Source organism: Aquila chrysaetos, chromosome 9 (genome assembly GCF_900496995.4).
Source record: "Aquila chrysaetos chrysaetos chromosome 9, bAquChr1.4, whole genome shotgun sequence".
In the NCBI taxonomy this organism is placed as follows: Eukaryota; Metazoa; Chordata; class Aves; order Accipitriformes; family Accipitridae; genus Aquila; species Aquila chrysaetos.
The window spans coordinates 31936382-31960307 of NC_044012.1; the positions used below are offsets into that span (position 1 = coordinate 31936382).

Here is a 23926-nt window from a genome sequence, read left to right on the forward strand (position 1 = left end):
TAATAAATTTAACACTTCAGTTCTGGTGATTCAGGCAATTGATAGTAGTGGTTCTTATGGCAATACTGATGTTTGAATATCAATAGTCTGTTAGAGCAGGGGTCCCTCCTAGTACTTCAGGTGTTGTGAATATTGTGTTTGAATTTGAACAACTTGGAGCTGTTCATAAGTAGGTTGGAAAATTACTTGTACACTTTGCCATATGTTCTGTCCAGTTACTTGAATGTGTTAAGATTATTTTTTTAATAGCTTCTTCTTTGTGTTATGGAGTGATTAAGTCTTTAACAGCGTTGTCAAATGTGGTAATGTATTTGAGTTGGCTGTAGTTTTCCAGCTGCTTTAAGTACTTTGAAAATGTTTATGCAGATTGACAGGCGTAATACCTCAGTGCGATGTGGTATAAGCCTGTTGTTCAGTGATATCTGAAAACCAGCTGCTACTATATGTCTGCATACAAACCTCCTCATGACATCAGGAGAGCATATTGAATAGTTTTGCCATTTTTGGCCTAGGTCACGGTTTGTCTAATGCTATTTTCTCTTGCTGCTCAAGGGCACTGTGGCTTAAATTAGTTTTCACATGCTGTAATGATACAAAAAGGGAATTTGTGGCTATTTATTGGATCCCTGCATATACATATGCTTACAAAAACACATGTCTAAGTCTCCAAGCAAAACTAAGCAATCTTCTGCTGATTTTACTGGTTGGGGTTTCCTTGACCTTACAAAAAGTCACGTGGTGCAAGTTTACTTAACATTTGAAGTAGCACTTAATTCTCTTTTCTTCAGCATTTTGTTCCATAGTTTTCCTGTGTGAGTGGTTTTATGTTCTAAAGCTGTAACACCACTGCAGAGTTTTTCGTGGTATTATTTGTTAATGTGCATTATTGCTGTTAGTGGCATAAGCAGTTCCTGCAGGAATTGCAGCTTGTTTAACTTTACTGCAGGGACACAGAGTCCATTTACTGAGAAGACCAGCTCTTTTTAGCTAGTTATTCTCCCTTCTTTGTTTCTTTGCATTATTTTATAATAAAAAGGAAATTGACACTTGAGTGCTCACAGTGCTAAATTATGTTAGGAATGTTTGATTATATGCATTCATTGGTAATATTGACACGCAGAATGTAGGACCCCCCCCCCATGAGTCAGAAACGTGACTCTCATTAATATGCTTTAGCCAGTTAATTTGCTTGAAGCCATTTATTTGCAGTAGTCACAAAATGGTGGAGCTTTACTTATTTTCTTAAAAAACCAGGAAAAGCTAGATAAGAGAAAGTAAGAAGGTGGGAGAATTAATTCAGGGATGGTAGAGATGGTGGAGCTAAACTGGCCACACAGCTCTGGCAACTGACTTCATTATTCTCTGCCATCTTTAGGAGCGTGCTGTTAACTTCTTGTATCACCTGCTGCCTTGGTGTCTCAGACACTTGCTAGTGGAGGTTTTTTGGTTTGTTTGTGGGTTGGTTGGTTGGGTTTTTTCCCTCCAGTGTTGTCTTCTGCAAAGTAGAAATACAGATGACAAGATGAACATAGCATAGAGTTTTGTGAAAACTTTTAACTGGGATAAGGATTGTGATATATTTAATAGAGTAGCATTACTGAAAAATAAAGCTAATGTATGGTCTGAAATTAACTTCCAACTCTGAAACACCTGGCAGTATTCAAAGTATAACATTAAAAGAGCAGATTTGCAGAAGCATGTTATTCTCACAATTGGTGCCAAAGAAAAGGAAAATACAAAAAAATTGTATTTTTTGTATGTACAAAATTTTGTATGTACAAAATTGTATTTTTTTTGTATGTACAAAAAAAGGAAAATAAAAAAAATTTTAGTTTTTAAGTAAATAAATGTGGATAATATTCTGATATTTGGAGAGCAGAGGACTGACTTTGGGCACAGAGAAAGCAACCAGAAGACTTTCCAGGAGCAGTCATTCTGAAAAGGAAACTTGATTCACCTTAGCTATGGGTTTTGCTTGTTTATAAGTACATATTCTGAAATTGATTTTTCTCTTGAGAATATTTTCCCTTTGCTTTCAAGTGGTAGTAATGTGATTAGAAAATCCAGTGATTTGCAACTTCTTTCTTTGAGGTTAGGTAGGGGTAGGGATCCTGAAGGCAAATCTGAATTGCTGAAGTATATCAGATCCTCAGAAAACTGGAATATTGCAAACCACAAAAGCAGTAATAAGCTGTTAGTAACTGTTCAGATGACTTAAGGTTACTGGAAAATCATTTTCCTGGCTGATAGAGGTAATAGTACGCTTGGTTAGAAATCTCTCAAATAGCAAAATTCTAACTTTGTCTTGTTCATTTCTTTGTAGTTGGAGACAAGGTTCCTGCTGATATAAGAATTACTTCTATCAAATCTACAACTCTAAGGGTAGACCAGTCAATTCTCACAGGTATAATTTCTGTGAATTTTTGATAATTATGTGGATAATTGAAAGTGCTGTTTCACTGTTTGTTTAGAATAATCCATTAGAAACAAGCCTGTAGCTATTCAAGCACTATGTTGCCTTCAAGTGCAGTAAATTTCTGATCTAGTAACTTAACTCTTAGAGTGGCTGAATGTGTTACTTCATTATTATTGGCTTTCCATGTTCACTTTAGTGGGACGAATGTTCTTAGTGAGACTAGTAATGCCTTTTTGGTCTGTCTTTCCCCCCTGCCCTGAGACATACAGTAGTAACTTGTGGGAGACTAAAATAAAAAATGAAGAATTTCTATTCTAGTTTATGCAACCTTCTAGGTTGGAACATCTTGTTACTGCTCAAATATGAAAGTATGGAAATCTTACTAAATGTCTTCTGTAACAGTTACCCGTTTTCTCTCACAAGAGAGTAACTTTTGAAATACAGGCAGCTTTTGAACTGCTTTTACTAAAGACTCAGCACACTAAAGCCTTATTTGCTGAAATTCTGTGCGTGCACATTCATGTGTTTTCTGGTACCGTCTCTCAAGTGCAGGAGCTATATTTAGAGCACTTTTCAGATTTGTTGAAAACAAAATAAGTAGCAGTACTTCTGAATATAGGAAAGAAGCTAGGAATCAACCAAGCATGCTATAATATTTTTCTCCTAGCTGGAACATGAAGATCTGTCTGCCTGTTTTGGTAGCATAAATTAATGTTAACTAGTCCTGAATTTTAAAACAGTAAAGTATTCATAAGAAACCTATTTTTGATCCTCAAATCTGTCTTGAAACAGGCCCCAAAGTTTCGCAGTACAGATCCTGAATAACACAGAACTGATCAAGCTTACTTATGTTTAGCATAAGAAAATGTAGGCACTCCATGTTTGTCAAACTATCAGAACTGAAATAAGTAGAAATCCACCAAAAGCCTACATAAAGGGAATAATTCCTTGTCTTTGTTTAACTAACAGAATTATTTTTTAAAGAAAATCTTTTCTGTTTTCAGCCTATTTTAAATTGATGCTTGAGTCTCCTAAGCAATAAAGTAGGACTGAAGTCTAAGATACTACATAACAAAGCTTGTAAAAGTAGGAAGCTTCGTCTCTCTTGAGCTTACAAAAAGTAGTGTGCTCTTGGCTTCAGTCACTGTGAGTTACCACCTTGTGAAATCTGATGTAATTAACATCTGTTTTTATAGAAAAGAAAACTTTCTATACCTGTGTGACATGTTTATAGAAATTGATATATTTAAGGTCTTTATGGAAGAGTTCTCTGAAGACTTCCAACTAAAGGAGTTAACTAACAGATGCCTGCATGACACTTAAAAAAAAATCTGCCAGTAAAACTGTGATGTACACCATCACAGATGTATCTGTGGTAACATCTAATTATTTAAATGAGAACATACCTCTTACAGTGCATAGAGAATAGAAATGCTCGTTTCTGCATAAGAAGCACACAAAACATCTAATTCATGCAGTAGAACTTCCTACATTAAAAGGAGGAGTGGAGTACCAGCTGCTTACTTTTCTTATTCCTTCAAAGATGTGTATGCTGACTATGTAAAATGTTTACTTAAATCCTTTCCTGTTTTCATTAAAAGCCAGCCATTCAGTCTTTTTGGTCAGCTGAAATACTTCCTGTTTCACTTAAGCAATTAAATAAAATCATTTGAGGAAAGAAGTTTGACATCTTAAAAAATTTTAGGACTGAGGATTATAACTTTTTGATTCCCTACAGGGCTCAAGATGATACATGTATAATCTCTTCTTAAGACTACTGTCTTTATTTTAGGTGAATCTGTGTCTGTTATTAAGCACACTGACCCTGTGCCTGATCCTCGTGCTGTAAACCAAGACAAGAAGAACATGCTTTTTTCTGTAAGTTATTTGTTGTGAAATTTTCAAAACTCTTACAATACTAAAGCTGATAAACAAATGTGCAGAACTTCAGGACTTCACCTAAAAGCTGTATGACTTCTTTGCTGTATTCTCTATATGCATCTGTATGCATGTCTCCATGTACATCGAACTGAAAGATTTCAAAATTAGAAGTAACTTTTAATAAAAGCTGTCTTCAGGCAAGATGCTTGGTTGAAACCAGTTTATATGAGGAAAGTGATTTTTGTCCTTCACAAGAAAGTCTTGAAGGGTGGAGCACATGCACTTTTAAAGTACTTCTATACTACTTTTCTAAAGTAATAGTTCTTAAGACTGATAAAAATGCCCACACAAATTGTGGTATTGTGTTGCTAAAATTGAGAACTAGCTTTCTATATAAGAATGAAACATTTTATTCAAATTTGTTTAAAGGAAGCATTGAATGCCTTTCAGATAACAAAATTAACAATTCTCTTTATTGTTGGTACGCTCCTTGTAGAAAATCTTGTCCTTTTTCATGTTAAGTGTGTTCATACAGGGAGCCCCAGAGAACACATCTATTACTCATAGTAAATAGCATTAAGTCTGGCAAAATACAATCCTAATTAAAAAAAAAAAAGGAAAAACACACTTAAGCTTCCAATTGAAATACATACTGCTTACTCAGCAGCTGGGTTTGACTATGCTGCTTATAATAGATCAATACTGATTCATTTTGAGCCCATTTTGTGAGCAGAAATTCTACACTTATTCCCTTACAGATACTGGGGCAGTGTCATTCTCTTCCTCTTTACCTTTTTCTATATCCTAGCTGAAACACAGTCTGGACTTGTATAAGGGTTTTGGTTTTGGGGAGTTTTGTTGGGGGGGGGGGGGTTGTTTTGTTTTTTTTAATTAAAACAAAACCAAAAAACCCACCATCAAAACCTGTTTATAGACTGACAAGTTTTCTCTTCCCTTTTCTTTATTTGCATTAGGGTACTAATATTGCTGCTGGTAAAGCTATGGGAGTGGTTATTGCAACAGGAGTAAACACTGAAATTGGCAAAATTCGTGATGAGATGGTGGCTACTGAACAAGAGAGAACCCCGCTCCAACAGAAACTGGATGAGTTTGGAGAGCAGCTGTCTAAAGTCATCTCGCTTATCTGCATCGCTGTTTGGATAATAAACATTGGTCACTTCAATGATCCAGTTCATGGTGGCTCCTGGATTCGAGGTGCTATCTATTACTTCAAAATTGCTGTTGCTCTTGCTGTTGCTGCTATTCCTGAGGGTCTGCCTGCTGTCATTACCACCTGCTTGGCTCTTGGAACCCGGAGAATGGCCAAGAAGAACGCCATTGTTAGAAGTCTTCCCTCTGTGGAAACCTTGGGTTGCACCTCAGTTATTTGTTCTGACAAGACGGGTACGCTGACCACGAATCAGATGTCAGTCTGCAGGGTATGTTGAACTAACTTCTCCTGTTTTTCTTTTTCTCTTCAGCCACTCTGTTTGAATAGTCAGCATTGCTTGAATTCTTTTGATGGCAAGTCTTTTGGTTCTCATATCATCAAAATCTTGCTTTATTTTCCTAAGATAAGCTTCCACTTTTAATTCAGTTTTCCACTGTGTAGTGTTTAAGCCTTTTATCTCTTCCCTTATTTAGTCATGGCCAAAAATAGCTGTACCCACATTTGATGGAAGAGAAAGTTGTTTGCAAGCAGCTTTCCATTGATTTGTCTGTAAGCCATTCAGTCTACTGGTAATTATTTAGTATGATTCCTACCTTTCTGAAACGGGATAATAGTTACACTAGAAACAGGATGCGTGCGAGTGCAAAACACTTGTCTCTTTAATTTAGCAAGATGACAACGGTGGAGAAACTTAGCAATGAGAAAAAGGTAGAAGATTTGTTACAGTAACTTGGATAGTCTAAGGTGTTTTCACTACTGGGTGGTTCCACCTTTATTTGGTTATCTTATCTTCAGTAGCTCTTACTGGTCTGATGTAGATCACTAGTGTTTTTAATGTGCAATATTGTATGACTAATCTGGCAACTTGCAAGTGCAGTTGACCCTGTCATCAGCGTTGCCAGGGTCATCTTCAATGTATGGCATATTTTTAGGTAAGCATATGTTATGTGCCCCTCTTCCCTTCCCCCAATATTCTTTCTAGTGTTGATTAATTTGGGACTTCTATAGCTAGTCACTTAACATAATGCTTGTTCAGTTGCCAGTTCTCTGTGCTTCCCATATACTTGATATTCTGTGTAGTAATTTTATGGAGAAAACAAGTTCTTCTGTCTAATAATTGTAGATGTTCAGTGGCGTAGGAGCTCTATGACATCAGACGTTCAGAGTCATTACACCGGGTTAGAATTCCAAATGTGTAACTGTTGAGCACTGCACACCAGTGGCAAAAGTTTGTAAGCCTTAAGCACTTTATTCTCATGTGATTGATGGCTTTTTCTTTCTAACTGGTGGTTGACTCGTTCTACTTCCTTAGGTATTGTAGTATTTATACCTAAGAGACACAAAGCAGCTGCTCATCAGTATTCCAGAGGAGGTTACTTGCAGTAGAGTTGCATAACTGCCCTAGTCTTTGCAGGGATTTTTCATTGTGCAGATGCAAAAAGCAGAAGGCTTCCTGGTTAACTCATCATTTAAGCTGTGTTTATTTAAAAGCTCAAAATGCTCTACTCCTTATATTTAGAGGGCTAAATGTTTTAGATCTTGTGCAGTACAGCTTCCTTGGTTCCTCGTTAACCTCCGACAGCTACAGAATAACCTTAATTGCAAGATTTTGCAAAATGTAGCAAAATCCTAATACCTGTAAACAATATGCTTATTCTTGGTTTTACTCTAAGTAGAGAGATTGCTTAGCTTTCTAAGAAGACTGGTTTGCAACAGTAATTCCACTTGGAGTTTTAGTTCTCGTGTTAAGTAGTAACTCCCAAGTGTCCAAAGGAACCCTATATTAAAATGTTTCAGTCAGAAATGATACTGCTTTAGGAGGAGACTTGAGGGATTGTTTTAATGTCTTCCTGTGCTATCTCCCTCTGAGAATGAACTTACTCTGCTTTGTGGGCCTTTAATTTATCAGCTTGTCTAGCTTTTTGATTTTTAAAATCACTCTGAGGATTATAGGGTCTCCAGACGTTGGTGCAGATCAGTTACAGAACACCTAATTATTAGGCTGTATTTTGTGAAGATGCTTGCCTAAAACATAAGGCAGCACAATGAGGGGAAAGTAGGACATTGCTAAAATGTGGTATGGCAAAACGGCTTATACTGACCAATGGGTAAGAAGTTCCATTAAGATATACTATCAATTAGCGAGAAATTATTTTCTTCTCTACTACCACTTCAGCAAGTCACAATAAGAGTATGACAGCTTCAGGCACTATGGGTTTTTTTATCTCTGTCTTCCCAGATGTGGTTCTGCCTGCAGCTCTCCTAGAAAGGAAACAGAAACAAAGGAAAGACAGATGCAGGTGTCTTAAGGGGTACAACTGCATCCTTCAAATTGATGTCTTTATTTGCAAATAACGTTTCATCCTGTGCTAGAAGGGCACTTGAGCTGTCTGAATGTTTTCAAGCTACCTAGTGCTACTGGATGGCAAAGTGACTTATAGCTAGAAAACAAGGACAGGAAGCAGTTTCACTTAGTGGCTGGTATTAAGGGAAACTGGCTATAGTCTGACTCTTGCCTAAAACCTCACCTCTTGGATCTAGAAGCTTCTTCTGTTTGTGGATGCTTTTGTTTTTACTTTGGCAAGAATTGTCAGTTTCCAAGCTGCCCTATGCTGCTTTTGATTGGAACTCCTGTTTCAAACTTGTACATAAGAATTAATTTACAATTCTGAAGCCTAGGAAGATCTTGGGTATAGTCAGGATTGTCAAGTGGATGTCTGAGTGGTCTTCACAGCTGAAGTTAAGCATACATAGTTTATGTGTTTTTCAACTCTGATGTACTTGTGGCACAATTTAGTTTTCAAATGAGATCTGTTAAGCAGAAGTGCTTTTTTCTGTACTTCTAGCTTCAGTATAGGGAGCTGTTCAAACATATATGGGATCGAAGTGCGGAGTATTGTATCTGGTTTTGCCCAGTTTGTTTATTCAACCTGAACTTGCCTCTTGTACCTACTTGCTTCAGGCCTGTTTAAATCTTTTGCATTAATTATTGTTCAAAGATAGTAACACTTCTAACTCTAATTTCAGATGTTTGTCCTGGACAGAGTAGAAGGAGATAGCTGTTCTCTGAATGAATTTACTGTAACTGGTTCAACCTATGCTCCCATGGGAGAAGTGTAAGTGTTCTGTTGAAGTTAAATATTTGTCTGTTTATGCATTGACTGTTACTTTAGGTTTGGAAAGTGATGCATGTAATAATATTCAATAGTGGTTGTTAATAAATGAAAGCTCAACCAGTGAGAATGCACACTGAAGGACTAGGGGGGAAAGTAATTAACAGTAAAAGGAAGTTAAATTCTAGAAGAGTAAACCTTCGTGAAACTTAATACAGTCTCCAATATTGCAATGTTCCTTTTGATAATCAAAAAATAAATTAGGGGTAAGTTGAGAGGATTTATTTAACTGAAATCTTACTGGATTGAGATTAGCTATCCCAGTGCTTCCAACTGAGGTTTACTTTTTTATTTGAAACAAACTGCATAAATCTGCACAGGTAAGCCTCTGTTCATCTGTGAACACAATGTTTCCAACTCCCCTGCCTCAGAGAAGTTAGGGGTTTTTTTTTCTAAAGCATCTTATGAATGTGTTGGAGTTAATTCTTAAATTCTTATACTGTAAATTCCTGTCCCCTACCCTCAGTAGTTTATTGGACTCGGTGCATCTGTACTTGAATAGATGTGTGTGTCTGTCTCAGCCTTTGGTATTTGAGCTGGTGTTAAACCCACTCCCTTAGGAAAGGAATTACACATTTGGTTTACTTTATCAGTTGCGAGTCTCTTCTAGTAGGGTAGGTGGTTCATCCTGACAACTTCAGGAATTTTTAGGGCTCTGCTTCTAGAAGGAGAGCTGCTTCTTACTGGATTGTTACAGCGTCTTTTACTTCGCCAGTCTTTCATGTGTTTTTAGTCTTACTGCTTCAGTATTACTTGCAGAAAAGAATTCTACTATGTATGAAGTAGAATTGAGATTCAATTATTGTAAACCTTTCAGCCTTGTGGAGTTTCACATGCATGCCTCTGACTCCATGCAATCTTCACCGATCTCAGTAGTAATTATCTCTGTTTAATTTTCATACCAGTCAAGACCATGGTGTTCTCAGCAGCTTGAAGTCTTAATTCCCCAATTCTCTTTTGTTTCAAAGCTAATTGCTGTCAAAAGCTTACGCTTTCGTTTCGGGAGATGGCATTTACTTTAGGCAAGGTGACATTCTAGATCTTGTGAAGCATCCAGCTGTTATGGTTTAGCTGGTCTCGCAAGAGCTCTAGATAAACAAAATAATAAAATATAGTGTGGTGACAGATGTCGAGTATAATAAGACAGTCATCAATGTATGTTAATGTTCTGGTTTTACTTGCTGAAATTGGGGAAATGTGAACAAGCATGGTAATCGCACTGCATTCACGTACTTAAGGAACATTCTGGGAAAGGGAAATTACCACAGAAAGGCTGTTACTGGAGCATAGGGAAACAAATAGCTAAATTCTCTAACCTTGAGGGCTGATTTATTTCTGCTTTTTAAATCAGTGGCTTTGTAAGGATTTTAAGTAAGGTGACTGACTTCACCTTGGATTGCAAACTGTCGCTGAAAACAGTTTTATGGGCTCCTGAGGAGGCAGTCTAGTCCATTGCACTACCCAAAGCAGGACCTGCTCTAGATATGAACCATTCCTGACAGATGTTTCTTTGTTGTACTTAACTTTGGGTACTGTTGTCTTCCACAGCTGTATAGGCAGTCTACTGTATTTCATAACCATTAAGCATTTTTTCAATAAATCAATAATTTTTCACTTACTCTTAAATTATTTGATACATAACTTTCCTTAAGATGCATTCAGAATATAAAATTACAAATATTTCTTACTGAAAAACTAAAATGTCATACTGACTGATTTCCCAGGGATGTTAAGAGATTGTTGAACAGTTTGGAGTAGTTTTGTCAGGTCTCAGCACATGCAGTGTGCATGCTTACTTGCAAACTGAGAGCATAAAACTTAACAATAATTAAGAACTGCAGCAAAAGCTAGCAGATTGCATTTGACCTTCAGATGAGTTCATCTTTAGCTAATTGGAAAGCCTGAAGTTTCAAGAAAAAAAAAAACTTTATCCAGAACTGACCCCAGCAACTTAGACTCCATGTGCACTTGCCATTCTTCAGAAATTGTTAAGGAGCACACAGACAAGAGGGAAAAAAACCAACCAACCAAACAGAACAAACCTGGTATAACAAGTTATGGATATTCAAATATGCTAGTTTCCTTCAAGTTCAGAACAGGTGATAAGAGGAAGCATTAGCTGTGATAGATGAGGTGACAAACTGAGAGCTGCTGGGATGTTTAAGGAGTTGAGAGTTTAAAGCCACTGCTTATGGCTGTAGAATTATATGCAAAACGAAAGTTTAAAAGCATACTTGTTTTCTTAAGATGCATTTTGTTCACATGCTGTGTTACACAACACTGGAATTTGTTTGTGGTACTACAAGAGACTGAACAAAAGCTTACATAATCAGACATGTCATAGTCTGTTACGAATTCTTACGGAGTAGTGATCCACGTCTTTCTACCACCAGATCTTTTTTCCCTCCTTGAGAGCTTTAATGAAAGATGTTGTATATGAGCTATGTGTTGCTAATTTTGGTAGGGGGGGAAATAACAGTATTGAACACTGTCTTGCTTGTTTTATGCTTACTCTAGAAGTATGCTAATGTTCCAGAAAATGAATTCATTTATTATCTATTTCCAAATGTGAAAGCAAAGAAGGTGCTTCTTTTTTTGTGATATCTAAATGGTGCATTACTTGAGGAAAATGTACCTTCCTTCTTTCTAGAGACTTCAAATATTCATCATTAAGTGTATAAGACTACCAGAAAAAAAGTGTTTCTTTTCTAGTGGAATTCATATTGTGAAATGACTTAGCTTTTCATTGGTTTAGGAGGTTCACATATAGTACAGATTAATTTTTAAGAAATTAAGGAAGCCAAATCTGCTTTTATGCTTGACCAGTGCATGTATTTCATGCATGGCAGTAAATTTGCAGAATGTGCAGTAAGGCTAAGGAAGCTAAACTCCTAAGGTATCCAACAACATGCCTTCCTACTTGGAACTCCCCTCCAAGTCCTGCACATACTCTAATACTGCTTTCATATGCCTCTTCACTGAGCTCTTCTCTTCTACGTTGCTATGTGACTAGCACTGGAGGAAATAAGGTTTTGTAATTCAGGTAGTGATTTCATTGACAATCATGTCATTCTGTTCATGACTCTGATCTAAATTTCAGAACTGACCTTTATCAAACCTGCTCTTCTCAACAATTTCTGGTTCTGTAGTTCCAAGTCCATAGCTAACAAGCATTGTACTATATGGAAATAGAGTAAAGGGATTAAAGAAGGTGAAAAGGTGAGATGCTAATACTAAATAACTAACTTAAATCTCCCCCTTTTCTTTCTTTGGAAAGGCATAAAGATGACAAACTTATTAAATGTAGCCAGTATGATGGCCTTGTGGAACTTGCAACGATCTGCGCGCTCTGTAATGATTCCTCTTTGGATTACAATGAAGTAAGTACATATCCTAGAACAGAGGGGAGTGTGAGAATGAGGATGTTTGCTCTGATCTCTCTATGGTAATTCCTTTCAGTGGTAAATCCCCTTCTAAGTCAAGGGGGAAGAGTATTTAGGTCCTCTTAAGTATTAATTCTGGGAGTGACTTGTTTGTTGAACACTGAGAAAACTAAAGCCAAGCAGCAAGTGTAATCTGGAACTTGGAGATCTCCTGGTGCGTAGCATGCACTGCTACTTTCTTGCTTTGGCTCTCCTTCTTAAGGTTGCTGCATCTCATAATGACTTAAATGCTTGATGGTAAAGTGCTGACATCCTTCTCTGCTCTGCAAAGCTGCTTTTTAAAAACAGGTTTGCTTGTTTTGTAAGCCATAGTAAGTCTTGTGTTTTTGTTTGCTTTGTGTTAACTAAAGGCTAAGGGAGTATATGAAAAAGTTGGTGAAGCCACAGAAACGGCACTTACCTGTCTGGTTGAAAAGATGAATGTATTTGACACAGACTTGAAAGGACTTTCTAGAATTGAACGTGCAAATGCTTGCAACTCGGTCAGTACTCTTTTATCTGGAATTCATTGGGGAGTGAGTTTTGTAGTATGTATTATTTAAATGCATTTTTGTACTGTCATTTTTTTATAAGGTGATAAAACAACTCATGAAGAAAGAATTCACTCTGGAATTCTCAAGAGACAGGAAGTCTATGTCTGTCTATTGTACACCAAACAAACCAAGCCGCACATCCATGAGTAAGATGTTTGTTAAGGTCAGTTCCTCCCTTGAGAAAGTGTAGCTGTGGAACAGCTGTAAAGGTAGCACAACACTAAAAAACTATGGCTCAACTAACTGCAGCTTGAAGTTGAAGGAAGGACTTTGGAATTTGATCAAATGTTGTAATGGAAAGGGTTTATTAAGCTAAACTATGTTTGGGGTTTTTTTTGCCTCTGCAGGGTGCTCCTGAAGGTGTAATTGACAGATGTACACATGTCCGTGTTGGAAATGCTAAAATACCATTAACCTCAGGAATTAAACAGAAAATAATGTCTGTAATTAGAGAATGGGGAACTGGTAGAGATACATTGCGTTGCTTGGCTCTGGCAACCCACGACAATCCACCCAGAAAAGAGGAAATGAATCTTGAGGACTCCTCAAATTTCATTAACTATGAGGTAAGTTTAGTAAAATATCCTTTTAATGCTTCTTTCTCTCCCAAACTGGAGAATGGTGACTCCTTATGTTTGATTATTTCTTGAGGAAGTTATGTCTGAGAACTTGTTCTTCCTGGGTGTTTTTGATGTCAGACGCAATAGTTAGCCACGTGTGGAGGGAATGTTCAGTTTAAGAAGAGACTGTTTGTGTCTTTGAAGAAACTGTGTTCTTGATGGCTGGTATAGATGCTGCTGCTTGGCTAAAAGTATAAGAAGAAACCAGTTACAGCTAGCTGCGAATTGTATTATTTTACATAAGTACTTAAGGTCCTCAGGATCATAACACCTTAAACTGTTCTCAGACACTGACTCTGAAAAATATTCCAAAAATTGCATTGTGGTTTCAGCTTTAATGATTTTCAGTTTGAAATTGCTCAACTGCAAGACCTCTTTGGGGATTTTGTGATGAAACATACCTGCCATTCTGTGCTCTAAGACTCAAGTTCACTTCCCTGCCTCCATGCTGTCAGCTGCAAAAGCTCAGTCCATGATTATCATCTTAGCTACTCTGTAATTTTCCAGTGAAATCTGTATCTGGGATTTAGGGTAGGGGGGAACGACAACAGTTGTATGAGAGTTTTTGGCTTGTGCTCTGTGCTTCTGGCACTGATTACAAAAAAGAGAGACTTGACTGCTTGCAGGTTGAATTTGCAAGGCTGACAACCAGAGCACATTTTAACTAATAAAACGAGTGCATTTGTAGCAAGATATGTTTGGAAAGGCAGGATCCCATTTCAGAGTGTGGTCATGCTTTGAGAATTAACTGTGTCCTCCCATATGCTCATCATGTAGATGTTACCGTGTAGCATTGATTCCAAAAGCATGAAATTCTTACTTACCTCCTCTTACTTGCTAGTGTGCATGTAGATTTGTGACTTCTCAGTTCTTCTCCAGCTGTCTGAATTCAGTGTCAGAGCTAAAGTTCTGTGAAGACTTAGTATGGTGAAACAGATAACCTCTCTGAAGTAACCCTTTCAGGGGAAAAAAAAACAACTGACAGAAGAGCAAGTATATTGTTAATAATACGCTGGGTTTGACCAAATGGTAGGATGACATAGGCCTCTGTCTTAATTGCTCAATGTAGAACCACATAATATTGTGGACAAGGAGTAAAAACAAATGTCACTGTGCTGAGAGATATTTAGCATGCAAGCAAAATGATTGTTTCACTAACGTCAGATGAGAAATCTATAGGATCTTGCACTAAAACTTGGTGCTGTCTTGTTTCAGACCAACTTGACCTTTGTTGGCTGTGTGGGTATGCTGGATCCCCCAAGAATTGAAGTAGCTTCATCTATAAAGCTGTGCAAACAAGCTGGTATTAGAGTTATTATGATTACTGGTGATAATAAAGGCACAGCAGTAGCTATTTGCCGTCGCATCGGTATCTTTGTGGAAGATGAAGATGTTTCTACAAAAGCCTTTACTGGTCGTGAATTTGATGAACTCTCACTTGCTGCCCAAAGAGATGCTTGCCACCATGCCCGTTGCTTTGCTCGTGTAGAGCCTTCCCACAAATCTAAAATTGTTGAGTTTCTGCAGTCTTTTGATGAGATTACAGCTATGGTAAGTAATTGAACTTTTACTTGGTTTGAAAGGCGTCCACTGTGTTTAAACCCCAATGATGCCTTTTCAGACTAATACCTTGTTCTGGAAAATACCTGCTTCCATGTTTCCCTGAACTCAAAGCCTCAGAATAGTTCTGCATTTAAGTGATTTTTAAAGATCCCAAACCACACCCAGTGCAAAATTCCTTTCTGATCCTATATTTAAGTACCCACTTTTTTTTTTTTTTTTTTTTTTTCTACTTGTTTTAGACTGGTGATGGTGTCAATGATGCCCCTGCATTGAAGAAAGCAGAAATTGGAATTGCTATGGGTTCTGGTACTGCAGTGGCTAAAACTGCTTCTGAAATGGTTTTAGCAGATGACAATTTCTCAACTATTGTAGCTGCTGTGGAAGAAGGACGTGCAATTTATAACAACATGAAACAGTTCATCCGTTACTTGATCTCCTCCAATGTTGGAGAAGTTGTTTGGTAGGTTTAAAATGTTTGTTTCTTTGAACTAGCATAGTGATGATGAATCTTCTGTTATTCATTTAATTCTAGTATTTCTCACTAAAACCAGAGAAACAGGTTCTCTAGGTAATTGATCATTGTGATTGTGCGGAAGTCTGCACACTTCTAGCCTAGTCTTTACTGGAGAATTTTAGCATACCACAAAAGATTCACATTGCATTGCATATAATGTTCTAGCTCAGTAGGTGGCTAAATGCTTTTCAGTTACTTCTGATTGGAATAATTCTCTAGAATAGGAAAATAAAAACCTTAATCAAATATTACAGGATCTGGTATTTCAGATAACTTAGTCACATATATAACTGAGATGTCGTTTAACGTCAAGTTACAGAAGAATGTGTCTTCTGTGTCTTTGGAAGGAATGGTGACCCAAGGCCACAGAATGCATTTCTGGTACCAGAATGTAAATATTGATCTCCTAACAGTTACTTATATCAAAGCATACTTTCTCCCAGAGTGGAATGTGATGCAGCAATTGTCTTGCCTTGTTTCTTGTAAACTTTAAAGCTGTCCTTCATATGGCTCTTGATGCAGACCCTGTTTCTGTTCTGTTTATTCACCCAGGCTTGGAGCCATGAAAGTTACATGCTCATTAAATTTTTGCAGGGACTAGCAGTAATCTAGCTAAATGAAGCTTAGTCATTTGAGTTAAAATGCTATTATGTCTGCAAAAGCTCTAGTGTCTTCTAGGAAGTGGCTTGCAAGCCTTTATGCACGTATGTATATATTTACCTATACAGACAAGTAGAGCAGGGAAAAAAACAAGGCTAAAGCAGAAACTGTTCAATTCCTGAAGTTGCCAGAAGAAGATAATGCTTCAAAACTTATATGCCAGTGGTTAGAAGTGTTTGCTCCTGTGTATGTTTTCAGTTTTCTGAATGTGAATATTCAGCTTGTGATATTAAATGGATAACTCTGTATGAGAGAACAGAAGTGATGCTACAGGCTTAGGCTTAAGCGTTAAAAGGACTCATTTACATGCACAAGAATAAGCTTATAATTGGTGGGTTTTTTTATAGTATCTTCTTGACTGCTGCCCTGGGTTTTCCTGAAGCTCTCATTCCTGTCCAGCTGTTATGGGTAAACCTTGTGACGGATGGTCTCCCTGCTACTGCTCTGGGATTTAATCCTCCTGATCTTGATATCATGAATAAGCCACCACGCAACCCTAAAGAGCCACTGATCAGTGGATGGCTCTTCTTCCGTTACCTAGCTATTGGATGTAAGTAGTAATAGCTTTTTTTTTTTTTAAGTAAACTTAGGCAGGTAATTTTTTATTTTTTTGAGATCTGCTTGAAAGCAGTTTGTCTCATCTCCTTGTATGCTGAAATCTTGAAAGCTAGCAATAGATATTCTGTGGAACTGGTATTCTTCCTTTGTTTTGTTTTGAGATTCACACTTTTGCTTGGCACGTTTGCAGACAGTGCCATGATAGGAACAGTAAAGTTATGATTTATTTTGGTTTTTTTCCATTGGTAGCAACTGAGGCATCAAAAGCCCTAGTTATATAACATCAGTGTGACATTCACCACTTCATCAGAATCTTTTGATTTTGACAACTAGGAAACCCTTAGAAATTTTATAACTGCTGTAGTGGATTAGACCTTCAAAATTGTCTGATGGTGGATGGTGTTACAGTCCTCAAAAGAGAGAAGACCTTCAGGAATAGATGAACTTAGGGCTGAGTCTGACCTCTGTTCTCAAGAAGCCACCTACTTGCCTTTTCCCATTTGCCTCATTCCAGGCTGAAATACTTTTTAGCTCAAAGCGTTGAGACAGCAGACTTCAGCTTGTCCATGCAATAACTGTCAGCCTTAGGAAGATGAGCATGTTGTGGGATTGGGAGTGAAGAGCCAAGACCAGCCATTAGTGAATGCGCACCTGCATTAGCTGTTGAGGTTGTATGTAGAACTACTTCTAAATCTGAAAATGGCTACTGTCATGTATCTAACCTAGCATTTTTGTGCTCAAGTAGAACAACACAACAGGTTTGCTGGCCTGGCTATAATTGGGGAAAATAAAGGAGTATCAATTTATTAAATCGATGAACATAGATTTAAACCTTAAATATAGCTATAGTACTGTAAAGCTAGAACAAGTATCTATGTGGGTACTTACTGTACACTGTCTTCATGCCAGAAATTGTCATCTTAATTTTCCTAACTGACTTCATAGATCTTGAAGTGAGTAAACCTCAGTATTAGTAAATGTAAGTACAGACACATTGGGTTCTGGGAGGAAAAAAGAAAAATTGCAGGTTGATTACTCCAAGTGATACCCTTGTTTACCTTAAATTCTAGCTGTCAGCTTCCATAAGCAGATAATAGAATCTGTCCAACAGTACAGTATTTAATGGTTATTTAAGTTACAACTGGTGGAGCAGATTTATTGCATAGGAGATAGATGAATTACAATATTTTTTTACACTACTGGAAGTTTTGAGGTAGAAGTTCAAGTGTGGCAAGTGAGATCTTGCATGCAGTTCACAACACTGAAAAAAGCACTTTGTTTTCTTTAAGGTTATGTTGGCGCTGCCACAGTGGGTGCTGCTGCGTGGTGGTTTATTGCTGCTGATGGTGGTCCAAGAGTTACCTTTTATCAGCTGGTATTTGCTCAGTTTAATATCTTTGGGGGGAGAGGGGAGGTACATGCTTCTTTCATAGTTACTTAACTGTAGAAAAACAGTAGGTTACAGAAATTTATGTAATGAGATGTTTTCAGACTTATTACTGTAAAAATTCATCATACTTAGTCTTAATAATAAAGCTCAAAGGTGGAATACCTGACCTTCTAAACAGTTTAAAGGACTAATTGTTGTCTTGTAAGTAAAAGACTAATGGGAATTTTTCTAAAGCTGGCAGAAGTTTAAAACCAGTGCTTATAGGAGTCGTACTAGAAAGTTTTGGTTTTGTAGTACTTGCTGCTTATTTCATAATTGCCTGTTTTACATTGTAAAAGTTAACAAGCTGTGAAAAGTGAGTTCACATTGTTCTGTTCTAGAGCCATTTTCTGCAGTGCAAAGAGGACAATCCAGACTTCTCTGGTGTCGACTGTGTGGTTTTTGAGTCTCCATATCCAATGACAATGGCTCTTTCTGTACTTGTCACCATAGAGATGTGCAATGCTCTCAACAGGTTTGTATATCCAAATAGGAAAGCAAAGCTTCTGCTAGCTTATCCAAAATCCTACTTTTTGTGCAATTTGATTCTTAGTGTATGGACAGCTCAACTGATGAAGAATGAGTCATACTTCCTTTCTGAATCCTGGTAGTGCGAACAAAATTACTCTCTTAGATAACATTTGAGATCTGTTATCATAAGGTATATTTTTAAGTCTGCCAATTCACTCTGGTATTGTACTAAGCATGAGCAACTGAAATATTTTCCATTATTTCTAATCTAAGCTTAATCAATCAGATTATCCCTCCTATGTTGGTATAAAGTGATACCAAGGAGAACTAAAATAAGAATGCTGAAGATATGGAAAATAGTTTTTCTTGCCCTAAGGGAGTGTGGGTTTAGCCAATTAATATTAGATTATAAATGGAAACCACTAAATAGCACAATGTCAAGGGTATTTTTCTTCAAATAGCTTAGAGGTCAGTTAATTTAAAAACAAATAAACTTTAAATACAAGTGTACTGTGGTAGTCCTACATAGTAAGGTATTGCTCTACATCTGATGTTCTGGATCTCAGCCTCTTCTGCAGCATAGCCTAAATGCAGCTTGAATCTGAAGAGCAGAATTAAAGAATAAGCATTAAGAAGGTGCAAGTACTTGACCCTCTGTATATCCAGTCTTTAAGTGAACTTCAGAAGAAGTGGATGCACTAGGTCCCCTGGCATACAGTAGACTGGGAAGGATTCTGTCTTACGCTGCCATGCCCATCTTTGCCTTACCCCTCCCATGGAGAGGATGTCAGGGTCTTAGTGAAAAAGGTAGACTAGATCAACAATGAGCAGAACACACAAAAGCTTTAAAAAAATAAATGTGAGGCTGAACTGTGACTGCTTTGCTAAGCAGACTTCCATGGTAGTTTAAAGTTGCAACACAGATACCAAGATATGGTTTATCTATTTCTTTCCTTAATGACTGGGATAATTGTGACTTGGCATGCTGCTTTTCTTTCCAGCTAGTTTTCTGATGTACTGAATTTTCTGTTGATGCCTTATGTACACATGTGTACCATGTTTCTGTTGCAGTCTATCAGAAAATCAGTCCTTGATGAGGATGCCCCCATGGGAAAATATCTGGCTGGTGGGCGCTATTTGCTTGTCCATGTCACTCCACTTCCTTATCCTTTATGTGGAACCGCTGCCAGTAAGTCCATGTATCTTATACCCATCCCTGAACTTGGAGATAGAGCAAAAACTTATCTGGAGCTTAAGGCAAGGGATGGAGGGGGAGAAAAGATGTAACGCTTGGCTTTTCTTTCAGATTATCTTCCAGATCACACCTTTGAATGTGACGCAATGGCTGATGGTATTGAAAATCTCACTACCTGTCATTCTGCTGGATGAAACACTTAAATATGTGGCCCGTAACTACCTGGAACCTGGTAAAGATAGTGTGCGGCCTGCCACCAAACCATGTTCTTTGTCAGCATGCACCGAAGGAGTTTCCTGGCCGTTTGTGTTCATTACTATGCCCTTGGTTATCTGGCTTTACAGCACAGACACTAACTTTAGTGATATGTTCTGGTCTTGACTGACATGGTGACATGTTTTACATTAAAAGAAAAAGTTTAACTTAATTTTTTTATTGTTTAGAGCAACTGTCTATTTCTGCTGAATTTTCACATGAACATATTTGCCGGTGATGGAGGTTTCATAATCTAGATTTTGGTTTTTTGCTTTTTCTGACTTCAGTGGGGGCAATATATTCCTCTTTTATACACAGTTAAAGTGTCCATTGACATGTACAGAGAACTAACACTATTTTATGCAAATATTTTTTTGTAGATGAAAAGCATGTACAGTGTTCTGTTCAATAGTCTATTCATCATGTAAAAAAAGTAAATTTTTTTTTTGAGCCAGCGGACACTATCAGACTAAATTGGCAGCAGATTTTAGGGAATGAATGTGTGTCGTCTAAAACTAAAAAAGCATGTAACTGTTTGTCTTCTGCATGATCATCCAAACTTAATATGTCATAAAGTCAGGTTTTATTCATAAGCAGAACTTTCTGCACTGGGTAGAGAGTACTGCTACCTCAGTCAGGATTTCTTCTTGGATTCCCCTCTTCCTGTTCCTCACTCTCGGTTCTTGACTGTCCTTGTTTACACCAGTTTCTGTATGAGGTATGCCTAATCTTGCTCATGCAGAAAATATCATTCCAGGTGCAGCCTGCTGGGGTTCTTCCATACTTTCAACACACATAGGGTTGTTTTTTTTTTAAGATTATTTATTTAAGTGTCTATTGTATTTTACTGTAACAGACCTTATTTTGCCAGTGTTGCCCATTAGGCAGGGATAGGGAGGGCTACTTCTGTCTACTTAAATCTAAACCAAGCCTTTTTAACAAACACAATCTGTTTTAATTCCAAAAGAGGGTTTAAGTTGGGTTTTAATACCTTATTTACATGTGTCAGACCCTTTCTTTTTTTCTTCCCCACCCTGCCCCCCCCCCCCCCCCCCCCTCCTCCGCTTTAAGATCAAACCTTGTAATGAGACCTGGAAAAATAACTTGCACTGCATAGTTAGAACTTGGATTTCCTACACTTAGGGCACTAATAATCAGAGTTGTGTACATGGAGTTACTCTGCTGGCCTGTTGTTAGCCTGACTTGAAGTAACAAGCTCGTGTGTGTTTTTTGTAAAATCTGTAAATAGCACATGACCAAATTGAACATATTGTATAGAACTATTTTTATTTTAATGTGGCACTAACCACCTTCATTATTACAGTAAATGTTAAAGCATGTTTTCAAATTCAGTCCTGTATCAACAATGTGTAAGTCATTAACAGTCCTAACTGTGGTGTTTTTCTCCAATGCCTTCCAACTTTCATCGACTAAAGTGAGTATTTTTCTTCCATTTCACCATGCCAGTGGTGACTTGCTGTAAAATAGCATATGCTGTATACATGTTGAAGAATAAATAGTAATTTCCTTCATTCCCATGCTGTGTTTTGTCAAACTCTGCTGTGCTACATTATTATCACCACTTTAGACTCTTTGTTTTGTGGTCTGAAGCTCAAATTACTGATTCCAAAGGCAAAGCACTTGCTTTTGGTTTAGTGTATTTTAGGTCTTGTTTTATAGCACCCAGGAGCCTTAGTGCCCCAAGATCTTAAAGCTTTTGGTCTTAAGTTTGAGATAAAATTGGACAAAACTGTAACTTAAGACAGTGACAGCTGTTCACATGAATGTTTAGTGTCCAAAACACTCTGGTACTTGTGGTCAGGTGCTGGTTTACTCCAAAGCTTTTTCCTGCCCTGAAATAGGGGATGCCTCTCGGAGCTGACCACCCTTCCCCTGGTCTCTGATATCTGCAGTGCTCAAAGTGCTGGCGCTCCTCTTTGCAACAACAGCTTATTGTTTCCAGTAAGCGGAAACACTTTGTACAATGGTCATATGAAAAGACAAAAGAACAGTCTCAGCTTAACAGGATAGTCTTTGAAAATTGTACTGGGGTCATTATGTCTTTGTAGAGTAGCAGGTGCTGTGTTATCTTGTGCTGGCTCAATCTGCTTTAGTAACCAAATTCAAACAGCTTTCTGATTCCTCATGGAGGAAGATGATAGTTAAAAGCTATGTTGTGTTGGTGCCAGCTGGAATCCAGTGAACACAGATAATTCTCTAGATATCAAGCTTTCTAATACAGATGCTAACCTCAAAATACACAGACCCTATCTGAAATTCCACTGCATTGTGAATACCCACTGTTTATATAGACTTTGACTTGTTTAAGTTGATGCTGAAGTGACTCAGGTAGGGGAGGTGGACCTGATGATGTAGTACATGTGTTGCCAAACTGTAAGCATTTAAATACTGTTGAATGCTCTCTTTAGTGTGGAAGAACTTGTCTTTGCCAGACTAAGGTTTTGCATACCACAAAATCAATGGCCAGCACTGGCCACTTAGTGTATCAATAATAAATGAGCAATATGAGACTTGTCCCTGTTTCTTGAAACAGGAAACTAATAGGTCATTTGAGTCAGGATTCCTTGAGATCAAAATATGTACAAGTTGGAAACAAATACTAGCAAGTTAGTTGTATGTGGTCCCAACATAATGGACAAACTTTTTCCAGGGCAGGAATGCCACTGAATCTTTGAACACTGGTTCTGTGTGAACCTCCAGAGCACCATGTTGGTGGGCTTTTTAAAGCCATGTATCTGACTGTCGCCATGAACAATTCTGCTTCTTGTACAGTCCTATTCCTGTCTATTATGCCAAATAATCCTGCTATACACCCCCTTTTTCCCTGTCTTTAAGAAGCTGAAGGGGAAAATGAGTGGTGATGAGTAGAATTCAGTCTTCAACAAATTCTTTGTTGGATCTCTGTCTGCGTTGAAGATAAATCTTACTGCTTGTGTCATGGATTTCCTTACTGACATCTGGGAGCTCACTTGCATCGCATGTCTCGGGGGCACTTGCATTAGGGCCTTGTGTTCCTTGCAGTTTGCCTTTGAAAGCTGGATGACTGGTGGCTAAATGGAGTGGCATTCATCCCTACAGGCTCCTGAGGTTATGGGAACAGTCAGGTTTTAGAAGGTGTTCCTAAAGAGCCCAGGCATCTTAATCTACCCTGTTCTTCTTCTATTTGTCCCAGTCTTGCTGTCTAAATTTTCCTGTAGAAATGGAGCAATAGGGTTCCCTAAGATGAGCACTTACTTATCTCAGGTTCAATGGCAGCTGTTGCTATGCTTTCAGTACTTCTGTTTTCCAAGTCCTGCCACTACCTGGTAAATACCAGCCTTGTGGGGTCTGGACTGGCCAAATGTTAAGACTTACCATGAGCTTCCTCCTAGGCAGTGAAGCATCCTACCCTGAAATCGCTGTCTGTTGCAAGCTTCCTTGTGATCTTTGAGCTGGAGTGCTGTGGATCTGGTCTTAACCTTTCTCAGTTGAGTAGGCTGTGGATAGTTGCTTGAGTGCACTTCTGACATTAGAATAGCATAAGGCAACTGATGGCTTGGCTTTTCAATTATAGAAACTATGGAAATACAGTGCAAAGTTAGTAACGCACTGCAAGAAAACGTGAACCAAAATTATTATACTTAATTGTGTAGATCCTGCCATTCTTTAGCTGTCAGTCCTCTCATCTAGGGACGCCAAGAAGAGAGGACTTTTCAATTTAGAATAGACTTACTTGCCAAGATGTCGAAGTTGAAACTCTCGCTTAATTTCTTTGTTCCTGACATATTTCCTCTCCAGCCTCCTCACTGTACTAGGGTCATCTGAGGATAGAACTAGGTAACTCCTATTTTAATGTGTTAGCCCTGTGAATATATAAATGGAAGCACTTATTTAAGCAGAAATAACTCAGTTACCCAGGCTTTATCTCCCACCCCATTTTTAGAAAATAACTTCATACTTTTTGTTTCCCTTTGCTCTCATCTCACTGAGCTTTTTCATCTCCACTGTTTTCTAGATTTTTTTAGTGTCCTCACATATCAACTT

The 23926-nt window shown here is 37.9% G+C and overlaps 1 protein-coding gene across 4 annotated transcripts in view; it reads left to right on the plus strand.

The window, feature by feature from the left end:
* The window catches only part of ATP2A2 (ATPase sarcoplasmic/endoplasmic reticulum Ca2+ transporting 2), a 48152-nt gene that overhangs the window by 21659 nt on the left and 2567 nt on the right, over positions 1–23926 (plus strand). For 2 of the 4 annotated variants that reach the window (XR_003925168.2, XR_005933112.1), the window contains exons 6-20: positions 2324–2404; positions 4209–4294; positions 5272–5736; positions 8496–8584; positions 11919–12021; positions 12435–12566; positions 12658–12780; positions 12965–13183; positions 14453–14788; positions 15040–15260; positions 16322–16524; positions 17822–17907; positions 18303–18436; positions 19504–19621; positions 19739–21317. Coding sequence is in view for 2 of the 4 variants with exons in the window: in XM_030026725.2 (XP_029882585.1) it covers positions 2324–2404; positions 4209–4294; positions 5272–5736; positions 8496–8584; positions 11919–12021; positions 12435–12566; positions 12658–12780; positions 12965–13183; positions 14453–14788; positions 15040–15260; positions 16322–16524; positions 17822–17907; positions 18303–18436; positions 19504–19621; positions 19739–19859 (2517 nt within the window). In the remaining 2 variants the exon portion in view is untranslated. The remainder of the gene's footprint in view (positions 1–2323; positions 2405–4208; positions 4295–5271; positions 5737–8495; positions 8585–11918; positions 12022–12434; positions 12567–12657; positions 12781–12964; positions 13184–14452; positions 14789–15039; positions 15261–16321; positions 16525–17821; positions 17908–18302; positions 18437–19503; positions 19622–19738; positions 21318–23926) is intronic. The other 2 variants (XM_030026725.2, XM_030026726.2) reach the window with 1 other exon arrangement.